At 37.3% G+C, this 19,161-nt stretch overlaps 1 protein-coding gene across 1 annotated transcript; it reads left to right on the top strand.

Moving 5' to 3' along the window:
• The first annotated feature begins 875 nt into the window (after nucleotides 1-875).
• On the top strand, nucleotides 876-19,113 carry RRH (retinal pigment epithelium-derived rhodopsin homolog). The gene is made up of 7 exons (XM_057706258.1): nucleotides 876-2,112; nucleotides 6,982-7,172; nucleotides 9,397-9,496; nucleotides 10,036-10,189; nucleotides 10,992-11,160; nucleotides 14,809-14,987; nucleotides 16,248-19,113. Exons 1-7 carry the CDS (start codon nucleotides 2,007-2,009, stop codon nucleotides 16,360-16,362), a joined length of 1,014 nt encoding a protein of 337 aa, XP_057562241.1. The 5' UTR covers nucleotides 876-2,006; the 3' UTR covers nucleotides 16,363-19,113.
• Nucleotides 19,114-19,161: the final 48 nt, after the last annotated feature.

The raw sequence follows: 19,161 nt of genomic DNA, 5'->3' as shown, positions 1-19,161 counted from the left end.
TATTCACATATTAAATCTTTTGAGTTTTTAGCTGAATAACATTTTGACTGCTTGCATCATGCTAAAATATACTTGTTGCCCTAGCAATGAAAAGGTTTAGTGGAATGCAAGCAATATTTCCTGGTATTACTGAAAATTTGGGAAGAGTTATGAAAGGAGGACTGACTTTAGGCCAGTTAAAGTTTATGAAATTGAAGAATCATGAGCTGTGTAAACTTGATATGCTTATAGTTATCTTTCTTAGATTCTAAGCCTCATCCCAATATAGCTTTTCCATAGCACGCGTGAAGGAAGCATAAAAAGGTACTTTAAATGCACCTACCACACTCATAATCTGTTAAAACTTGTATCTACAGCAAATAGCTTGCCATCTTTGGAATTATTTTTCTTCCATTCTTGTAAATAGAAATAATTATTTCTGGAAAATTTGAATGGGTGTTACAACTAACTAGGCATAATCCATTACAGAATAGAAAGGGACTGTGTATGAACCAAAGCAAACTCAAAAAATTTTGAGTGAATAGTGAATGCAGAAAAAAACATTTAAAATCTAACACCCCATAGATTTTTAAAAGGAAGAGGTAATTTAGGTATTAAATGTTCATTGCTTTAGGGTCATTTGAAAATATTTTGATATTAGAATACTAATGAGATTCACTTTCCTAGTATAGGTACTCTTCAGAATATTGCTTTACATTTATTAAAATTTGAGTATTAGTAGCTATAGGATCTGGGACGGAACAACCAACCTGGTTTCAACTACTTCAGTTTCTACAAGTATATAATAGAATCGAGGCAAAAGGATTATCTTGTGCCCTTTTCTGCTGTTCCAGTCTAAGATTTATAAAATTAAATTAAGTGGGTAAATATAGCCCTCTAGTGGTTCTGTTATATGCGTACACTGTTAATTTTGGTGCATCTAGCATTTCTCTAAAAGTTACTGATTTTTAGGAAATTCACTATTGAGAAGAATCGGGTTTTTATGATATTACATGGCATAAAGAATATGAGGAAGAAAGGTGGTAGGGATATCTTTTTCTAACAATAAATGTTCATATTAGATTGTCACCCACTTATGTAACCCACTTTGGAATTAGAACAAGATAATCCAGGATATTAGAATTGCCCTGTACTTCACAAGATGAATCATTGACTCTAGGTACTCTGCTGGTGTATGTTATGGTTATTACCAGATAACTACTTGTGCATATCAAAGTGTAGGGTGAATGAACTGAGGTGGCTTGTGAAGTACATGCTTTGAAATATATAGTTATTAATAATTTAGATTTAGGTTTATTGACCTGGAATTTATGGTATGGCTTTAGGGGGAAACAATTATAGAATGATTTTATGGATACATATCTCCCCATTTTTTGAAAAGAATGAAAACAAAAGTGGAAGAAACCTCAAACAGTTGTATAAATGTATGTTTCTATAAGCAAAGAAAAGCAGAATAGACACCATTAGGGGAGTGAAATTTGGAAGGTTGGGGGGAGATTACGTCTTTGTTTATCTCTAATGATTTAAATTGTGATGGAAAAAACAAAGGGAACTGAAATGGAAAACTTGAAAGGTCCAACAGGAAACAGTGACCTTAATCTGAATAGTTTTAGAGGACCAAGGCTGGCTCTTAATTTCGAAACTGGTTTCTAGCAGAAATCGGTTAAGTCAGGTCCTGATCTGATTTTCTGAGTGTGTTTATTGTTTGAGTGGGATGTGCACACTTGATAATCTCCTTGGTTATAAAGCTGATGCCCAAATTGGTTAAAATGTGTTGCTTGGTATTTCTCTTTCTTTTGCTAATAAGCTTTTCCCTTGTTCTGGGAATTAAAATCCTTTCCTCTTTAGCCCAATTAAATTTGTTAAGGGAGGGCTGCTATGAAAGGCCCTTCTTTGAGGTAAGTGGAAATGATTGGTTCTGAAAATTCTTCCCTCAGTGGCTTTTGGAACATTTCATAGATATTGAGGGCTTGCTATGAAGGCTGTCTCAATATCTTCCCTCCAAAATGCTAAGGAATAATTTAGGCAACAGTTCAGACTCTAAAAATGAAGATGGCTCGGTCTTTTCACAGACCGAACACAATATTGTTGCAGCTTACCTGATTACGGCAGGTATGGATGTTTACTCCATTAACAGTTATTTTGCTTTTGAGTGAGTGAAGAAAAGCAGAGGTTTTAGCGTAAGGTAGTAGAAAAAACATGGCTTCAGAGATAATGTTTCAAGTTCTATACTGTTGGCCGACTTTGACAAGTCATTTATCCTTTCTCAGTTGGGGTGCTCATGTGATAAATAAGAATGATAATATTTGCTCTACTTCCTGGCTGTAAAGATCAAATAAGAGAATGTAGGTGGAAGGATAAATGGAAATATTGTTAATGGTAGTTAATATAACAAGATATTTTGAATTTTGATAGTGCAGCAAAATGGGGCTGAGAAAAGCTTTCTATAAAATGAATAATCATATGTTTGGTTATTACATTGTCAAATTAAGTTTTTATTGGGGAAGAGTACAATTTTGTGCGAAAATCCAAAAATGTATTTTAATGGCATTTGCTATTCTCAGACATACTTTCTGTAGTTTTGTCCTTGGTGGTGGAATCTAGTTAAGATTGAAAGATCCTGGAAAGAGGATTAAAGTTGTAAAGAGAGAGAGCAGAGTGTATTGTCATTGAGGACAGAGTTTTAAAATTGAGCTCATTTTCAAATGCTGTATTAGAAAACTGAGCTTTGGTTTTCATTTATTAGCATCTTTGCAACAGTGACAAAGTTCCTTTATCTTTTTGTTCTTCCATTTTCATATCTGTAAAATAGGGATGAGAATAAACTACCTGTCACGATTGCTGTGAAGAGTAAAATTAACGCACAAATATACCTAGATGATATATACAGTGTATGTTGGACAAATATTTGTTTCTTTCTCCCCACCTACACACGCTCGCTGATGTGTATATTGGATTAAGATAAAGGCTTGTTTGCTGGAAAAAAGGGATGAGGAAATTGACAGTAGAAGTTCTCTGATTATCTTTTTTATATAGAGGTTGAATTGTGGTATTGATTTTATGCTGAAAAGTCACTTCAACTTTATGCTTAGTAATGAGTTTTAGTAGTAACTTACTTTTTGGATTGACTTATGAAAATTTTCGAATATATTCAAAAGTAGAGTAAAAGCATAATAAATCCTACTGTACCCAGTTTATTCTTTATACTTGCTTAGTGTCCCCATAATTCACAATTAGAGTATTACTTCTGTGCTAAAAATCATGGTTCCTCAGTTAATTTTTCTAAATTTTAGTGATATGCAAACTTTTTCATTTGAATACTCCTGTATGATAAACACTGGATAATTTGTTTTCTTTTTGATTTTATTTTTTTGATGTTGCAACAAAAAGGAGAAAACAATGGTGCTACTTAAGGAGATAAACTCCCCCCAAAAAATAAAAAAATAAAAAATAAAGGAAAAAAAGAGAGAAATTCCTTTTCACAATTACATAGAAATACTTTGTATACAAACTTTTGGTTTAGTTACTTTTTGGTAGATGACCAAGAAAAGCTATCTTCTTTGATCTGGTTACAAAAGAAGCAAGCAAAGAAAATTCCCTGTTAAGAAAATGTTCCCTCTGGTTCTTATCCCTGTAACAGTAATAGTGATAGTAATCTTACTATGACGGCAATGATGGCTTCTACTAGAATTACTATTACTACTATGGCTACTACTACTACAACCACCACCACCACTACTACTGCTACCACTACTAATGTTATTTGAGTACTTGGTGTATACCAAGCACTGTTCTAAATATTTACATGTAGAGAATAATTCATCCTTATGCTAATTCAGTAAGTGAATTTTATTTTCCCTGTTTATAGATAAAGAGTTTAAATAACTTCCCCAACACACACATCTAATAAGTAGCTACACCAGGATTTAGACTCAGGTCGTTTGGCTCTAGAACCCTCACATATAACCACAAGGATCAGTTTTACCAACACCATGAGTATGTGTTGTTTGTGTTTTTAGTAGATGAACTGAAGGGAGCGTATCTAACCTCTTTATGCTTTTGTTCCAACGTTTATTGTTCTTTGGGCCCCTCAATCTCTCCCCTTAACAAGACTCACTTAAATGTCCAAATCAAAACCAAAACTGTGAGGAAAAGAATTTAGCCAAAGCATTTATTTCATTTGTTACTTTTTCCAAGCGCCTACTTAGATTTTTCATTTTTAATTTAATTTATTGTTATAAATTTATTTATTTTGTATTGGCTGTGTTGGGTCTTTGTTGCTATACATGGGCTTTCTCTATTTGCGGGGAGCTGGGGCTACTCTTCATTGTGATACGTGGTCTCCTCATTGTCCTGGCTTCTCTTGTTGCTGAGCACAGGCTCTAGGAGTGTGGGCTTCAGTAGTTGCAGCACATGGGCTCAATAGTTGTGGCACACGGGCTTAGTTGCTCTGTGGCATGTGGTATCTTCCTTGGGCAGGGATTGAACCCATGTCCCCAGCATTGGCAGGCGTATTCTTAACCACTGTGCCACCTAGAAAGTCCCTTTAATTTAATTTTTAATTTAATATTTCTCTTAGATTGTAGCTCTTATAAACTTTTACCAGCTTAAGTGCTCTCCCTTTCTCTAGTTAATTCTGGGGGGCAAGAGGGCATGGTGAGTTAAAGAGCTGAAATAGATTCATTACGGGAGAATTGTAGGATGAAGGGTGAGAGATACTAGGCTGAGAGGATGGCTGCGTACCAGCTAATGAACCCCCTAAGCCCTGAAGGCAATGGGGGGGGGGGTCACTGAATGACATGATCCAATTTGCATTTTAGAAATGTGCTGTAGTGGTAGCTGAGAAACCAGGTAGGAGACCCCTGTGTGATTAAGGCTTCTGAGGAGGAAGCAGTGGCAATGGAGATAGAAGTAGACACATGCAAAAGCTAGAAGTTAAAATTGATGGTTGGATGTGGAGACTGGGGGAGAAGGTGAGGGAGCATCAAAGGTGACAGCTATTTGGTTTCTATTTTGGGCCACTGCATAGATGGTAAAGCTGTTCCTCAAGGTGGGAACACATCTGGGGAAGAACATGTTTGGGGCAGGAGAGAAAATTCTCTGGGTTCAATTTGAAAGAAGTCCCATAAAAAGCTGGACACATGGGTTTGAATTTTATGAGATTTGTCTGGAAAGTATTAGCATATAGCCTTGAGTCTGTATGAGATCACTGAGTGTATGTTGAATGCGAAAAGAAAGGAGTTCTAGGACAGAAACTTGGACAATGCATGTATTTAATAAGGTAGAAATGAAGAAAGGCCAGGAAGTAGATTAAGAAGGATCTGCCAAAGAGATTGGAGGAGAGCCACAGAAGCCAAGGGAAAATAACTGAACTTAGACCTAACTACTAAATGACCTATTGTCTACTCATTAGACACCTACAGCTAGGAAATAAAGCAGAGTGCTCGAGACAGCTGCAGAGAGAATAGAGAAAAGGGCTAAATTGTTTACCTCATTCCCCCTATTATATCTAAAACTGCCCCCCAAGTACAATGACTTTATTCTGGTTGCATACTTGGTAAGCAACAATTTACTGTGCTGTGTTTTTATCTGACTTTTAAAAATCATCAAATCTGTAGCCCAGAAAGATTCTTCGATTCACTAAACTTTTTGGAGCTACAATACTAGATGCAAAAATATTGAGCCAAAGAATCATCAAATTTGATATCATTGTGCCTTAATTATGCTTGCAGGAATAATAGATATTAAGCAATATGAGTTTTGTCTGTTTATTAAATAAATATGCTATATGTCATATACGCAGCATAGAAATCATTAGAAGCCTGAAATCTACACAGGAAGACTAGGCAAATATGAATTAAATAGTATAGTATCACATAAGATAAAGTATAATATAAACAAGTACTTTGAGAATTTAGAGAGGAGAGGATACTATGGAGAGGACAAGCCTTTGGGGCAGAATTGTGCTTGAATAGAATTTTGAAGGATGGGCAGCATTTGGAAAGGTAGAGGAAACGAGTAGTGTGTTCCAAGTGGGAGAAATGAAAGTCAAAATTTATCACAAGCCTGGTGTATTTGATAAATAACTAGATGGAGGGCTTGTTTGACAAGTGTGAAAATTTGCGTAGAGAGGGTAAAAACAGATTGAGGCAGAGCCTGCAATACCATGCTGGGACATGTGGACTTTATCCCACAGATGTTGGGGTATATTGGAGGTTTTGAGAAGAGCCTTGGTTAGTTCTATGTTGTAGCAAGTTTATTCTGCTAGCAGAATGCAGGAGGAAAGAACAGGAACCTGGAAGATTAGTATAACAGGATGTTGAATGGAAGTTTTGACCAAGGTGCCAAGATATAATAGAAGTTCTTCCTTAGCTGAAAGTGTGTAATGAAGAATTCAGATTTGAGCATGTTGAGTTTCAAGTAATATTGGAACAGTCATATGGTCTTACATACAGAAGAAGCTTAATAAATGTTTAATGGCAATGAATTGTATGAAAAGGGATGCAGGACTGGAGCATATTTCACGGACAGAAAGTGACAGAAGCACTGTTAAGATAGAATGATAACTGAGGCTTGAGAAACTGTAGAGAAAGAAGTGCCTCAGGATTCAGGAAGGAGGAGGAGGAAATTAAGCTGCCAAAGGAGATTATATGATCATATGTATATCCTAAAAGTCAGCGGTGGTGGTATCCTGACATGCAAGGGAGTAACGGAGTGATCAATAGTAAGGACATTAACACCAGCTTTTGGTGCTGGTTTATGAAATTGGTAGATTCTTTGTGTTTTAATTTTTATATTTCTATCTCACAAAAGGGCTGTGAAGATATTACAGCTAGCCTGAAGAATAGCTGGAGCTCTTCAAATAAGTGAACCAGAACAAATTTGCTGTAGTTTTGAAGGAGCTAAAATATTTAATTTTGATTCTACTTTTACACATTCAAAGTGAACAAAGTGTGTGATTTTTTTGTTTTATGTTCTCAGGTATGATAAGTATTCTCAGCAACATAATAGTTCTGGGCATCTTCATTAAGTACAAGGAGCTTCGGACACCCACAAATGCCATTATCATTAACTTGGCTGTTACTGATATAGGGGTCAGTAGCATTGGCTACCCCATGTCTGCTGCTTCAGATCTGCATGGAAGTTGGAAGTTTGGAGGTGCAGGATGTCAGGTATTGGAGATCTTCAGAATCAAAGCAAAATAAAGTAGATTAAGAAAATGTAAATTTAAATGTCTTTAAAAAATCCAAAGGGTTTCAATCAAATAAGATTATGTAGGATAATAGATATGGTACTCTTAATGAGAACAGCTTCAGGAGTGACTGGGAAATATATTCTTTAATAAGAGAAATGAAATCAGTCATCATCATTATATTTTCAAAATTTCCCCAACCCGAAGGAGGAAAACTAAACTATCAAAAAAATTAGCATTCAACTAGAGAAGAAAAGTGATCATTTGCATATTCAAATAAAAACGTGCATATTGTGAATTCAAAAAGAAATACTCTGCTTTCATTTGAAACAATAAAATATGTAGTGACTATATCATAATATCGAAGTAATGTAGTTAAACTACATGTTGCTGACTTTTTTTCCTATGGAAAGTTCTCCATGAGAATTGCTGGTGAATGTATCTGCTGTAATTTTTACTGACAAGAATGTAAATGAATAATAATTTGCATTAATGACTTTTGGCCTAATTTTTAAAAACACGTTGCTATTTTAAACTATAAAACATTTTATAGAGAATAAAATGTTTATACTGGATACCCATGTACGCACTAACCAGTTTTGTCAAATCTTAATGTTTTGCAATATGTGCTTCAGCTCCTTCCTTCCTTCTTTCCTCCCTCCCTCCCTGTCTGTCTGTTTCTTTTTCTTTTCTTTTTTCTTTTCTTTTCTTTTTTCTTTTCTTTTTTCTTTTTTCTTTTCTTTTCTTTCTTTTTCTCTTTCTTTCTTTTTCCCTTTCTTTCCTTCTTTCTTCCTTCCTTCCTTCCTTCCTTCCTTCCTTCCTTCCTTCCTTCCTTTCTTTCTTTCTTTCTTTCTTTCTTTCTTTCTTTCTTTCTTTCTTTCTTTCTTTCTTTCTTTTTCTCTCATTCTCTCTTTCCTTCTTTCTTTTTTTTTATAAATTTATTTATTTATTTAATTGGCTGTGTTGGGTCTTTTTTGCTGTGTGTGGGCTTTCTTTTAGTTGTGGTGAGTAGGGGCTACTCTTCGTTGTGGTGCACAGGCTCCTCAGTGCCGTGGCTGCTCTTGCTGTGGAGCATGGGCTCTGCTGTGGCTTCTCTCGCTGTGGAGCATGGGCTCTAGGCACGTGGGCTTCAGTAGTTGCGGCACATGGGCTCAATAGTTGTGGCTCACAGGCTCTAAAGCGCAGGCTCAATAGTTGTGGTGCACGGGCTTAGTTGCTCCTCGGCATGTGGGATCTTCCTGGAGCAGGGATCGAACCCGTGGACCCCTGCATTGGCAGGCAGATTCTTAACCACTGCGCCACCTAGGAAGCCCTCTTTCCTTCTTTCTTTCTCTCTTTCTTTCTCTTTCTTTCTCTCTTTCTCTCTTTCTCCCCACCCCGCCCCTGCACCATGCAGCTTTCAGGATCTTAGTTCCCTGACCAGGGATGGAACCCAGGCCCTGGCAGTAAAAGCACCAAATCCTAACCACTGGACCGCCAGGGAATTCCCTGTTCCCATTTTTTTAAACCCCAAACAAGGCTTCAATAAGTGTTCTCATACATGTCTCTTTCTGCAATATGTGAGAGTTTCTTTAGATATATTACTAGGAGAGGAATCGTTTGCTTGTAGACAATGTTCATCTTCAGTTTTATCATATGTGGCCAAATTGCTCTCCAAAGTGGTTGTGCTGATTACTAGAACTTCTATGACTCCACATTTTCTCCAATGCTTGGGACTGTCAGACTTTTGAATTTGTAGCATTTTAATAGATATAAAATAGTATCATAATTTACATTTCTTTCAATATTTAATATGATTGTACATCTTATGTCATAAACATTCAGGTTTCCTCTTGTGTGAAAAGCCCATTTTTCTGTTTGTTTTTTCCCCCTATTGAATTGTCTATCTTCTAAATACCAGTCTTTTGTTGGTTATGTGTACAGCACTTAATTTACAGTTTGTTTTTGCACTCTATAGAGTATGTATAGAAGTTTTACTTTGTCTTAACATTTTTAAAAAAGTTTAATTAATGAAGTCCCAAAACATTTTCTGTAAATGCTTTTATTAAACCCCTTACAATTTGACAATAGATGATGTATTTTAAAATTAGTACAATAAAAAGCATGTAATGTATCTAAGATATATTTTAGCAATGGGATAAAAGTGTAAATGTCTCTTGGGAGGGTATGTAGAATGGTGGAACCTTTCCAGTTTTGATTTTCAGGTTTATGCTGGATTGAATATCTTTTTTGGAATGGCAAGTATTGGTTTGCTCACAGTCGTGGCTGTGGATCGGTACCTGACCATCTGCTGTCCTGATGCAGGTACAGCACTTTTCTCAGCTTTCTCAATGAACCCATTTTTGCCTAAGTACTGCTCAATGCACATTCACTTCAAAATGTGAATGATGAATGGCTTGCAACTTGGTCAGCCTTATTTCTCTGATACTCCTCGATTGAAAGTTTCAATGATTTTCTACTATACGTAGAATAAAATCCAAATTTCGTAACACAGCCTCCAAGGTCACGTGTTCTGGCCCCAGGCTACCTTTCCAGCGAGGCCCGGGATCCTCTCACTTTGGGGTACCGGCCAAGCCCTTTCCCACTTTGGGGGTCTTTGTGAATGCTGTTTAGCTAGTGTTTCTCCCTGCCTATCCTCTGACTGATCATTTTATCATTCAGGTTGCAGCTTAAATGTCATCTTTTTTTCAGAATGTGAATTCATGTAGATATGCTTTGTGTGAACTAAAGTGCTCTACAAAGGATCTACTTGATGACAACTTTGAATAATCAGTTAAAACAAAATGAAGATATGAATCACATCATCGGGAGATGACTTTGATATTCCATATGTTTGTTAATAGGAAGAAGAATGACCACTAACACTTACCTCAGCATGATTCTGGGGGCCTGGATCAATGGCCTCTTTTGGGCTTTGATGCCTGTCATTGGGTGGGCTAGTTATGCCCCAGATCCGACTGGGGCCACCTGTACCATAAACTGGCGGAAAAATGATGTGTAAGAGACATGTTTACACTTTATGATCAAATGCTTCTAGTGTAGACATTTTCTCATCATTTCAAATTTAAGCTCAGATCAAATGTTTCTCGTTCAGAGGTGACAAAGAGCTTCCTGGGATAGATGATGTGATTACGGCTAGAGGTGAATTAAGAAAAGTGAATTATGCTTATTTGCAAGGAAAGGGCATCCAGCTCTCCTTGTCCCCTTCTCTGTTCCTTCCTCTCTCTTCTGGCAGCAAAGGGGAAACAGAGCATCCTTCTGATATCTGCACCTTAGAGGTGGGACCTGGCGGGGAAAAGGAGTGTTAGTGGAGCTAGACAGTGTGAGGATCTGGTGAAAGTCCAGGCTTTCTTTTCTAGATGATCTGGTGATAAAGCATCTTCTGAGAATTATGCAGCAAAAGTGAAGTCACTGCAAGGAGTTGCTTGCTCCTCAGTGATGCTTTTCTGTATTTGCCAGGGAAAAGGGGGTAATTTAGTTTATTAAAGGAAATGAAAGATTATGCAGAAAAACAAATAGAAAATTTCTAACTCTCAAACTAAATCTAAATCTAAAACTTTTTTAGTATAAGGTCAAAAAATAAATATTTTAGGCTTTACAGGCAAGACTGTCTCTGCTGCCCCTATCCAGCTCTGCCTGTGAAAGCAGCCCTAGACAGTATGTACATGAATGTGGTTCCAACAAAGTTTTATTTAGAAAGACAGAGCCAGTGTTAGTTCTGATAATTATCCTGTTTCCCTTCCTCTATTTACTACATTAAATGAGTAGTGATTTAATTATTTCCTTTTCTTATTTTCAGATCTTTTGTTTCTTACACCATGATGGTTGTTGCAGTAAATTTTATTGTGCCCTTAATAGTGATGTTTTACTGCTATTACCATGTCACTCGATCCATTAAACGTCATGCTACTAGTAACTGCACTGAGTATCTCAACAGAGATTGGTCAGAGCAGGTAGATGTAACAAAGGTAAGACATTAAAATCCTTAAAAAAGTTTTGTAATCAAGCTTTCACACAGACATGGTTCCTTGGCCCCTGCAGTCACCTCTCCCCAACTCCTGATTCTTACTCTCTGGCTCTTTTTTCTGGTGTTGGCCTCCATATTTCTAAGTGATGTGCTTGTCTGCTGTTTGGGGTATTTTTCTTTGCTGTTACTTCTTGATTTCCTACTACGGACACTGAGAATTTCTCTTATATCACCAACCTTTCTCTCTCATCTTGTCAGTAAAATGTTAATATTTGTTTAGATGAAGAGACAATTTTACATTATTGCAATTATCTACATTTTGTTTATTGCAGATCACTGTGGGACTCTATGATTTATATTTCTTTTTTTATACAACTTCCCCCCTTTGGAATTAACAATTCATTCCTTTTCTCTTTCTTTCTCTTCCTCCAGCCATCCCTCTCCCCTTCTCTTCTTCTCTCCCCCTCTCCCCCCCACCCCCTCGTAGCTTTGTTTGCTGACTGTTCTGTGTACCTGTCACTAATTCACCTCTAAACTCTCCACCAGAAGCTTCTCTCAGTGTTTTCAGATGCATCAGAGACTAGACTGACGTTACCCTTTTCTTGGAGCTATCCTCCTGACACCCCCCAGATCTCTTGCTCTACTCTACATTGGCTGTTCTTTAAGATGACTGCCTAGAAAGCAAGCATCCCCAAATCTGCTTTATCCCCAGCTGGGAATGTCCTTGGCCTGTCTCCTGGGTCAGATCGCCTGTTTTCTGGATTGCATGTCTCCCCTTATTTTTGGTTTACTCCCTCACATTTGGTGTAACACATTCTCTAGTAGAATTTTGAGAAGGTTACAGGGAAGTAACATTTTTAAATTTTTGCATGCCTGAAAATGTCTTAATTCTACTATGATATTTGACAGATTGTTTGCTTGGTATGGAATTCTAAGTAGAAAAATGATTTTCAAAGAATTTCGAAGGCATTACCCTGTAGTCTCTCAGCTCAGGTGTCTTTGTTGAGAAGGCTGTCAGCATTCCTGTGATCTGCATTCTCTCCGGAAGCTTGTAATTTTCTCTGTCTCGTTTCCTAAAATGTCACGCTGATGTGTCTTGGTGTGGCTCTTTATTCACCCATGTGCTGGGTACCTGGGTGAGTGCTCTCAGTGTCGAGACTCAGGTCTTCTCTTCTGGGAGCTTCTTTGTATTATTTCTCTGGTGAGTTTCACCTCCCATTTTGTTTTCTCTGTTCTCTTTTCCTGGAACTGTTTTTATTTGGATATTTAATCTCCTGGATTTATCTTTTAATTTTCATGAATAGTCTCTCAAAAACATTGTTTCTGTTTTGGGTTTTGTTTGTATTTCTACTTTCTTTTTTTTTTTAAGATTTTTTTTTTTGATGTGGATCATTTTTAAATTTTTTATTGAATTTGTTACACTATTGCTTCTGTTTCATGTTTTGATTTTTTGGCCAGGCATGTGGGATCTTAGCTCCCCGACCATGGATCAAACCCACACCCCCTGCATTGGAAGGCATTCTTTTTTTTTTTTTTTTTTTTTTTTGTGTTCAGTTCACATCCCTATTTATTTTTTTTTTATTTTTTAATTTTTTTTATTATTTTATTTTATTTTTTTGGGGGTACACCAGGTTCAATCAACTGTTTTTATACACATATCCCCATATTCCCTCCCTTCCTTGACGCCCCCCCGCCTCGAGTCCCCCCCACCCTCCCTGCCCCAGTCCTCTAAGGCATCTTCCATCCTCGAGTTGGACTCCCTTTGTTATACAACAACTTGGAAGGCATTCTTAACCACTGGACTGCCAGGGAAGTCCCCATTTCTACTTTCTGAGAGATGTCCTCAACCACGCCCAGGACTGGGATTGGGTGAGAAGAGTGAGGCTCAAGCCTGGGGTGCAAAATTTAAGCAGGCAGCAAAAAAGCTCAGTAATCAAAAAAACAAGTAGTTAGTACAGTATTTTAAAAAATCATCACTTATGTAAAAAATCCACAGTGAACAAAATATAAAATATTAAATAAAGACAGGTCTGACCCTGCGCTTGCACAGCTCACCTTATTTACCTCACCCTTAGCCTGACTGAGCATACATTTCAAGCTTCCTATGGCATTTTTAAAATTCTGCTTTCACTTTTATAGATGAGATAGAAGTATTATTTTATATTCTGTATTTCTTTTCAATAGCCTCCTCTTCTTGTTTAATGCATGTGTATCTTCTCTCATTTCTGTGATAATACTGTGTATATATTTACATTTTCCTTCTGTTCATCACATATTTTTCCCGCCAAGTTCCTGCACTGTTTTGGTCTCTGCCTGTCAGTTTGTGCGTTTCCTCAATGTCTGGTGATCAATGACTGTCCCTGCATATTTAAGAGTGACACACTAAAAAGCTGATTGTGAGCTCTGGATATGCTCTTTCACTGGGATATGTTTTTGGGGACGGGGGTTTCTGATGATCTGTAACTCTGGGTATTTTCTTTCGGGCTGGTCCGTCTCCAAGGAGAAGATTCTTTCACCTTTCTGGGTAGGAGGCACAAGTCTGTGTACCCACGTTCTCATAGCTCAGTGCAGGGAAGGGACAGCGTGCAGCGCCCCTGTTTTCAGCACAATTCTCCAGCTCTCAGCTGAGCCCAGTGTCCCCCAGTCCTGAGTTTCCCTGCTTTACCCTCTCTTACATTGACCCTTGGGATTCTTCTTGGGAGAAGGGGACCTCTCCTGGCTGAATAGAGAGGGGATTCAGAAGTCTGACTGCTTCTTTTTGCAGATTTTAATGAGTTTTTGTGTTTTAGTTTCCATGTGTAGCCTCACATTCAGAACGGTCTCCTCCAATTCCCGAGACTTTCTGTAGTGCTGTGGAGTGGATTCATCTATACCTGATTTTCCCTCATTCCTGGCTCTTTAAATTGTTTTAAAGATTTGTTTTTTAATCATTCTCACGTCTGACAAGTAATATGCCACTTGTCCAGTGGTTATTCGGCTTTAACTTTTACAAAGCTATTGTCTAATCTGTGGTTCTCAGACCTTATGGGTTTATGTCTTTTTAAACCTTTTCTATCATTTTAGTGGTCACTCAGGAGGGAGCAGTGTAAAATTGTAATTTTTCATTTAAACAAAATGTAAGGGTAGCTCCGTTACAAAACTATCTGCACTGTACGTATTATATATAATTTATTATATACCAAGCTCAAATAGCCCGTATTAGAACTCCCTGAGCTCAATAGAGAACTTTTTTTTTCCCCCACATTGAGTTTAGAAAGTTAGAAAGTTGTTCTTTAGATTAGCAGATGACAGTGAGGAAAAGAAAGCGCACTACCAGCCGTCCATATCACAGTTACTCACAGTGGGCCAGAAGTGGGCCTGCCTCTCATTCCAAGCCAGCTTTTCTATTCCCCGTAGCTCACCAAAAGAACGAGGGCATTCTTTATATCCGTGTACCAGTCTATCCATTTTGCAAGCTCTTATCATCACAGATGCCTTCGGGCATGTTAGCAAAGTACCTTGAGGGGAAAAACTCAGTTTTCCCTCTATGTCTTCAACAACATAAACTTATTCAAGTTCCAATCCAGATAATTTTTCATGCAGTTTTAGATATCTTAGCTATTTTGATATTTTAGATATTGGGTTTGGCGAATCTTGATTTCTTTTACAGATGTCTGTGATAATGATACTCATGTTTCTTGTGGCGTGGTCCCCTTATTCCATCGTATGCTTATGGGCTTCTTTTGGTGACCCAAAGAAGATTCCTCCCTCAGTGGCCATCATAGCTCCACTGTTTGCAAAATCGTCTACATTCTATAATCCCTGTATTTATGTGATTGCTAATAAAAAGTAAGTTATGTCTAAAATGTTTCTCGACTAAAAAAATGTATATGGGAAGAATGTTAAAAAGGCAACAGATAATGTTCTAAAACTTTTGGGGACATAAGTGACAGAAACTCACTTAAGACAAACGTAAAAGTTGTTTCATGCAACTGGAGAAGCTTTTAGGACCTCAAATGTCTAGGGCTCCAGTTCTGTGACAGGTTCTTCCCACACAGAGGCGGGATGATCACAGGTAACTCAAGACCCAAGTTCCACGAGCTAAGCATCCCCAAATGTGAGTTTCACCTCAGATGGCTTTCTGGCAGAAATGGCCCTGGATGGTCCTTGGTGAGCTCAGCTTTGTTCCCATGGTTACTCCATTCAAAATATGTGGAATTGGTTTTGCAGAGAAGGGAGTGGTTCTGTTACTGGAAAATGGACAGAGCAAGTCCAATTGGGTTCTGTAAGTGGGTAGCATAATTGTATATTTACTAGAAGTAAGACATACCATTCACATGAAAGAGAAAAATTCTGTGCTAACGTAAAGGGCTTCAGGAATGTGTAGTTACTCAGGATAATCAAGAATCTTCCCCTTCCCCCTTTGTTGAGCCTCTGAGCAAGGATTTCTTTCCTGCCTTCTCAGTGAAGCTTAGACTACTTCATTTCCTGTTACTGTTTAAGGTGGGATGAACTAATCTACAGTGCTTAAATATTTGAGAAGAAAAATCTCAGTAGAGGTGAGGTAATTTGATCCTGGAATGCCAGTGTTGCTTCTATTAAACTTATGTATTTATGCACGTGTTTGGGAAAGCAACTTTAGCCACAGGTATGTGAAGAAACATAAAAACTTTTAAGACCAAACAGACCACATAAGAAGAGTAAAGAACACATTTTAAATTCAGAGTCTATTGCTAGTTCTTTTGGAAAGGTCAGGTGTTCTCAAATTTTCTTTAATTTAAACTGGGCTTTGCTCAGAAGAACAAATGCATGAAATATACATCCTTAGTTCAAGTAAATAATTCCTTGCAATTGACATTAGAAGTACCGTCTTAGACATAATTATTGGTTTTATTGTCTTCAAAATTTATAATCAATGTGCAAAATTGGTCTTTGTTTCATATACTTTATACATTTATAAAGGATCTCAACGGGAGATGTTAAAGTTGGAGGCAGAAATTTATTTGGAGATGCCAGTTGGTAGTGGTGGCATCTTAGTCATATTTGAAAGTACTTTAAAAATTCCAAGTCATCATGGGATAATGCCAGATTTTCCCTTTTTTATTGTAGGTTTCGGAGGGCGATGCTTGCCATGTTCAGATGGCAGACTCACCAAGCAATGCCCGTGGCGAGTATTTTACCGATGGATGCACCTCAAAACCCACTGACTTCTGGAAAAGTCTGAAATAAGAGGAAAGCACACACTATCAAGACGTTTTCTTTACTTTTTTTTTACCCCCAATGGTTGAATTTCATTTAAAACATGAGCCCATTCCAAACAAATGCAGACATAGAATATTGTCTTAATAGACTGTAGATTTCTCAAGTGTAGTTTATAAGTTCTTTTGTTTGTGCACTGGCTACTGTAGGGAATGTTTTGCTATTTCCTTATATGTAAACTTACTGCTCATCTCCTTTGGTGAATAGAGGCACATAGGATTAAGGCCTCTTCTCCTTCTCCCTATCATAGCATGTATCACACTGTATCAGTGACCTGGTATCTTGCCTGGTTACTCCATTAGATCAGAAGCAACTGCTGTTCTAATGTTAGAATAAATTAATAATGATAATAGTTAATAGTCTTTAATAAATAATTACTGAAATGAGTTGTTGGATGTTCCAAGCTAGAATGGAAACATTTTTAGCATTTCATAATTAAAAATTTTTAATGGAATTGTTTACATACTATTTAATAAAAATAATCAAATGAATATTAAGCACTATTGCTTTTAAATCGCACCAAAGCACATATATATTTTATGTAGCAATATGATCTGTGTACATTGTGTTCTGCATTTTTAATGACTATTTTTATGTGTATGTATTTCTATATATTTGGCACTAGAATTAAGTTTAATTAGCATGGGGGTGTTTGTATGTGGTTTTTTTTCTATCTTTTTTTGTTTTATTGATGAAAAAATTAATAGTCAGTGTAAGAAAGAAATGGAAAATTTTATTCAACGCAACCTCAAGATTATAACCCAAGAGACAGTCTTTCAGAAAGCTCTGAGGTAAGGGGGGGAGACCAGTATATAGTGCAATCAGGTACACATCTTGGTAGAATGTTACTGCTATTTGCGAAGAGCAGATATCTTAGTTAATGTTTTCAGTGCTTTTCTAAGTTTGGGAAGATGAGAGAAACTGGGTTCATAAAATTTTCTCCTGAAAATATCTAACTATGAGGGCCAGTTCTGCCAGTTTTCCCCAGAGAACAAAGTGCCTCATCCTGATCTTCACCCTGAATTCCTTTCAGGGTGTATTGTAGGTCAGTGACTGCAGCGGCTAACGACTTGATTCTTATAGAACTCCATAGTGAGCAATACCTTTATTATATAATCCCCACCTTTCTGGTCATAATTTCGGCCAAGGTTTGAGAGGCATTTCGTGGCCAGTTTGTCCCACGATGCTAGGAATGCTCATTCTCGGTCAGGCGAGGATCTTGTTGGTAGACCACTCAGTGTGTTATTACTGGCCTAGGCCCTGTTCACAGAAGCCAAACCTCTGGGCCGCCTGTGTTACTAGTCTGCTATGGTCCAGGAACTGGTTCCCTTTTGTTGCTTCTTCCCATATCTAGAGTTACATTATTACAATCATTGATCTTACTACAGAAATATGTATTTGGCCAATTGTTTTACGTTGTCTAGTCATAATTATTTTTGTCAGAGTTTCAGTCACACATTTAGTAATGCAAGAAACAATAATCTTATAAAATAGACTGAATATAAGTAACATAGCTAGTAACATTAATAAGGTCATAAGTAAGTATTTAAGCAAAGAACTTCCACTAGGTGCGGCCCAGTATATCCCCAGGTCATCTAACCCAGGCTGTTCTGTACTAATTGTGGATCAATAGTGGGCATTTAAATGGCTTCCAATTCTTAGGTTTATGGATGAACTGCTGGGAATATTTTAATACAAATACCTTTTTGGGGGGGTTAGGGGGGAGATTATTCTATTTGAGTGCTTCCTCAGGCTAGAATTACTGGATAAAACTATAGAAACTGTATTATTGTTGCTAGCTTGCTCTCTGGAAGGACGGAACTAATTTACACGACCACTACCAGTGAATGAGTTCACTTTTCCCTTCATATTCCTGCCAGTAGTGCTGTATCAATTTTTTAAAACTATGAGCTATATATTGTAACAAGTTCATTTTATTTCACATTTCCTTAACTGTTAGTGAGGCTGTGTATCTTTGCATGTTATCTTTTATCTTTTTTTTATTTTTTTATTTTGTTGCATGTAAGTTGTCTCTTTAGCACCTTTGGCTACCTATAAAGGAAAATAAGGGCATTAGTCATATATATATATTATATATATATATATACACAACTGTTTATATAATTGGAATGGTAAACTGCTCTAATAATCTCTTCATTTATTTCCTCGTCCTCTGCCTTTCTCCACTGCAATCAATGCATCAAGTTTATAACTAGAATAATATTTAAAAAATAAAGTTCCAATCCCCCAAATCTTCAGCTCAAAAAACCTTCAGTCACCTGCCAAGTAAGTATAAATCTGTCAGTTCAGTGGGACCTTCATGACTCTTCAACATGGTCCCACAGGGACTTTTCAGCTTTTTGTCTTTCCCTTTGGCCAAATAGAATGTTTGGTATTCCCAGAGAGCTCTGAGTATCTTTGTGCCACTGGTTCTTTGCTTATCCTGTCCCCTGTAGCTGAGCCGTTTACAGAGAAAGCACAGTGAGGGTATGAGCCCAAAGCCACAGAACCAGTACATGGCGGGGACAATATATGTAATATTGTTTAAGAAATTGTTTCAGGGTTCCAATCTGCAAAGCCTTGGACTCATTTCCAGCAATAAGCAAGTGACAACTTTGCTTCAGGCATTAAAGGACTTCAACATTGTAATTATATTTCAGGACTCCATTGGTCAGTTAATTTGCTTATATGAAAAGACTGGGAAGACCCAGCTTTGGTTACATATCTCCCTCTAACCTTTAGTATTAATTTCTGATGTTTTATC

The sequence above is a fragment of the Hippopotamus amphibius genome, chromosome 13 (genome assembly GCF_030028045.1).
Source record: "Hippopotamus amphibius kiboko isolate mHipAmp2 chromosome 13, mHipAmp2.hap2, whole genome shotgun sequence".
NCBI lineage: Eukaryota > Metazoa > Chordata > Mammalia > Artiodactyla > Hippopotamidae > Hippopotamus > Hippopotamus amphibius.
Note: the sequence above shows the minus strand (reverse complement) of the source record. Positions and strands in the feature narration are given on the sequence as shown.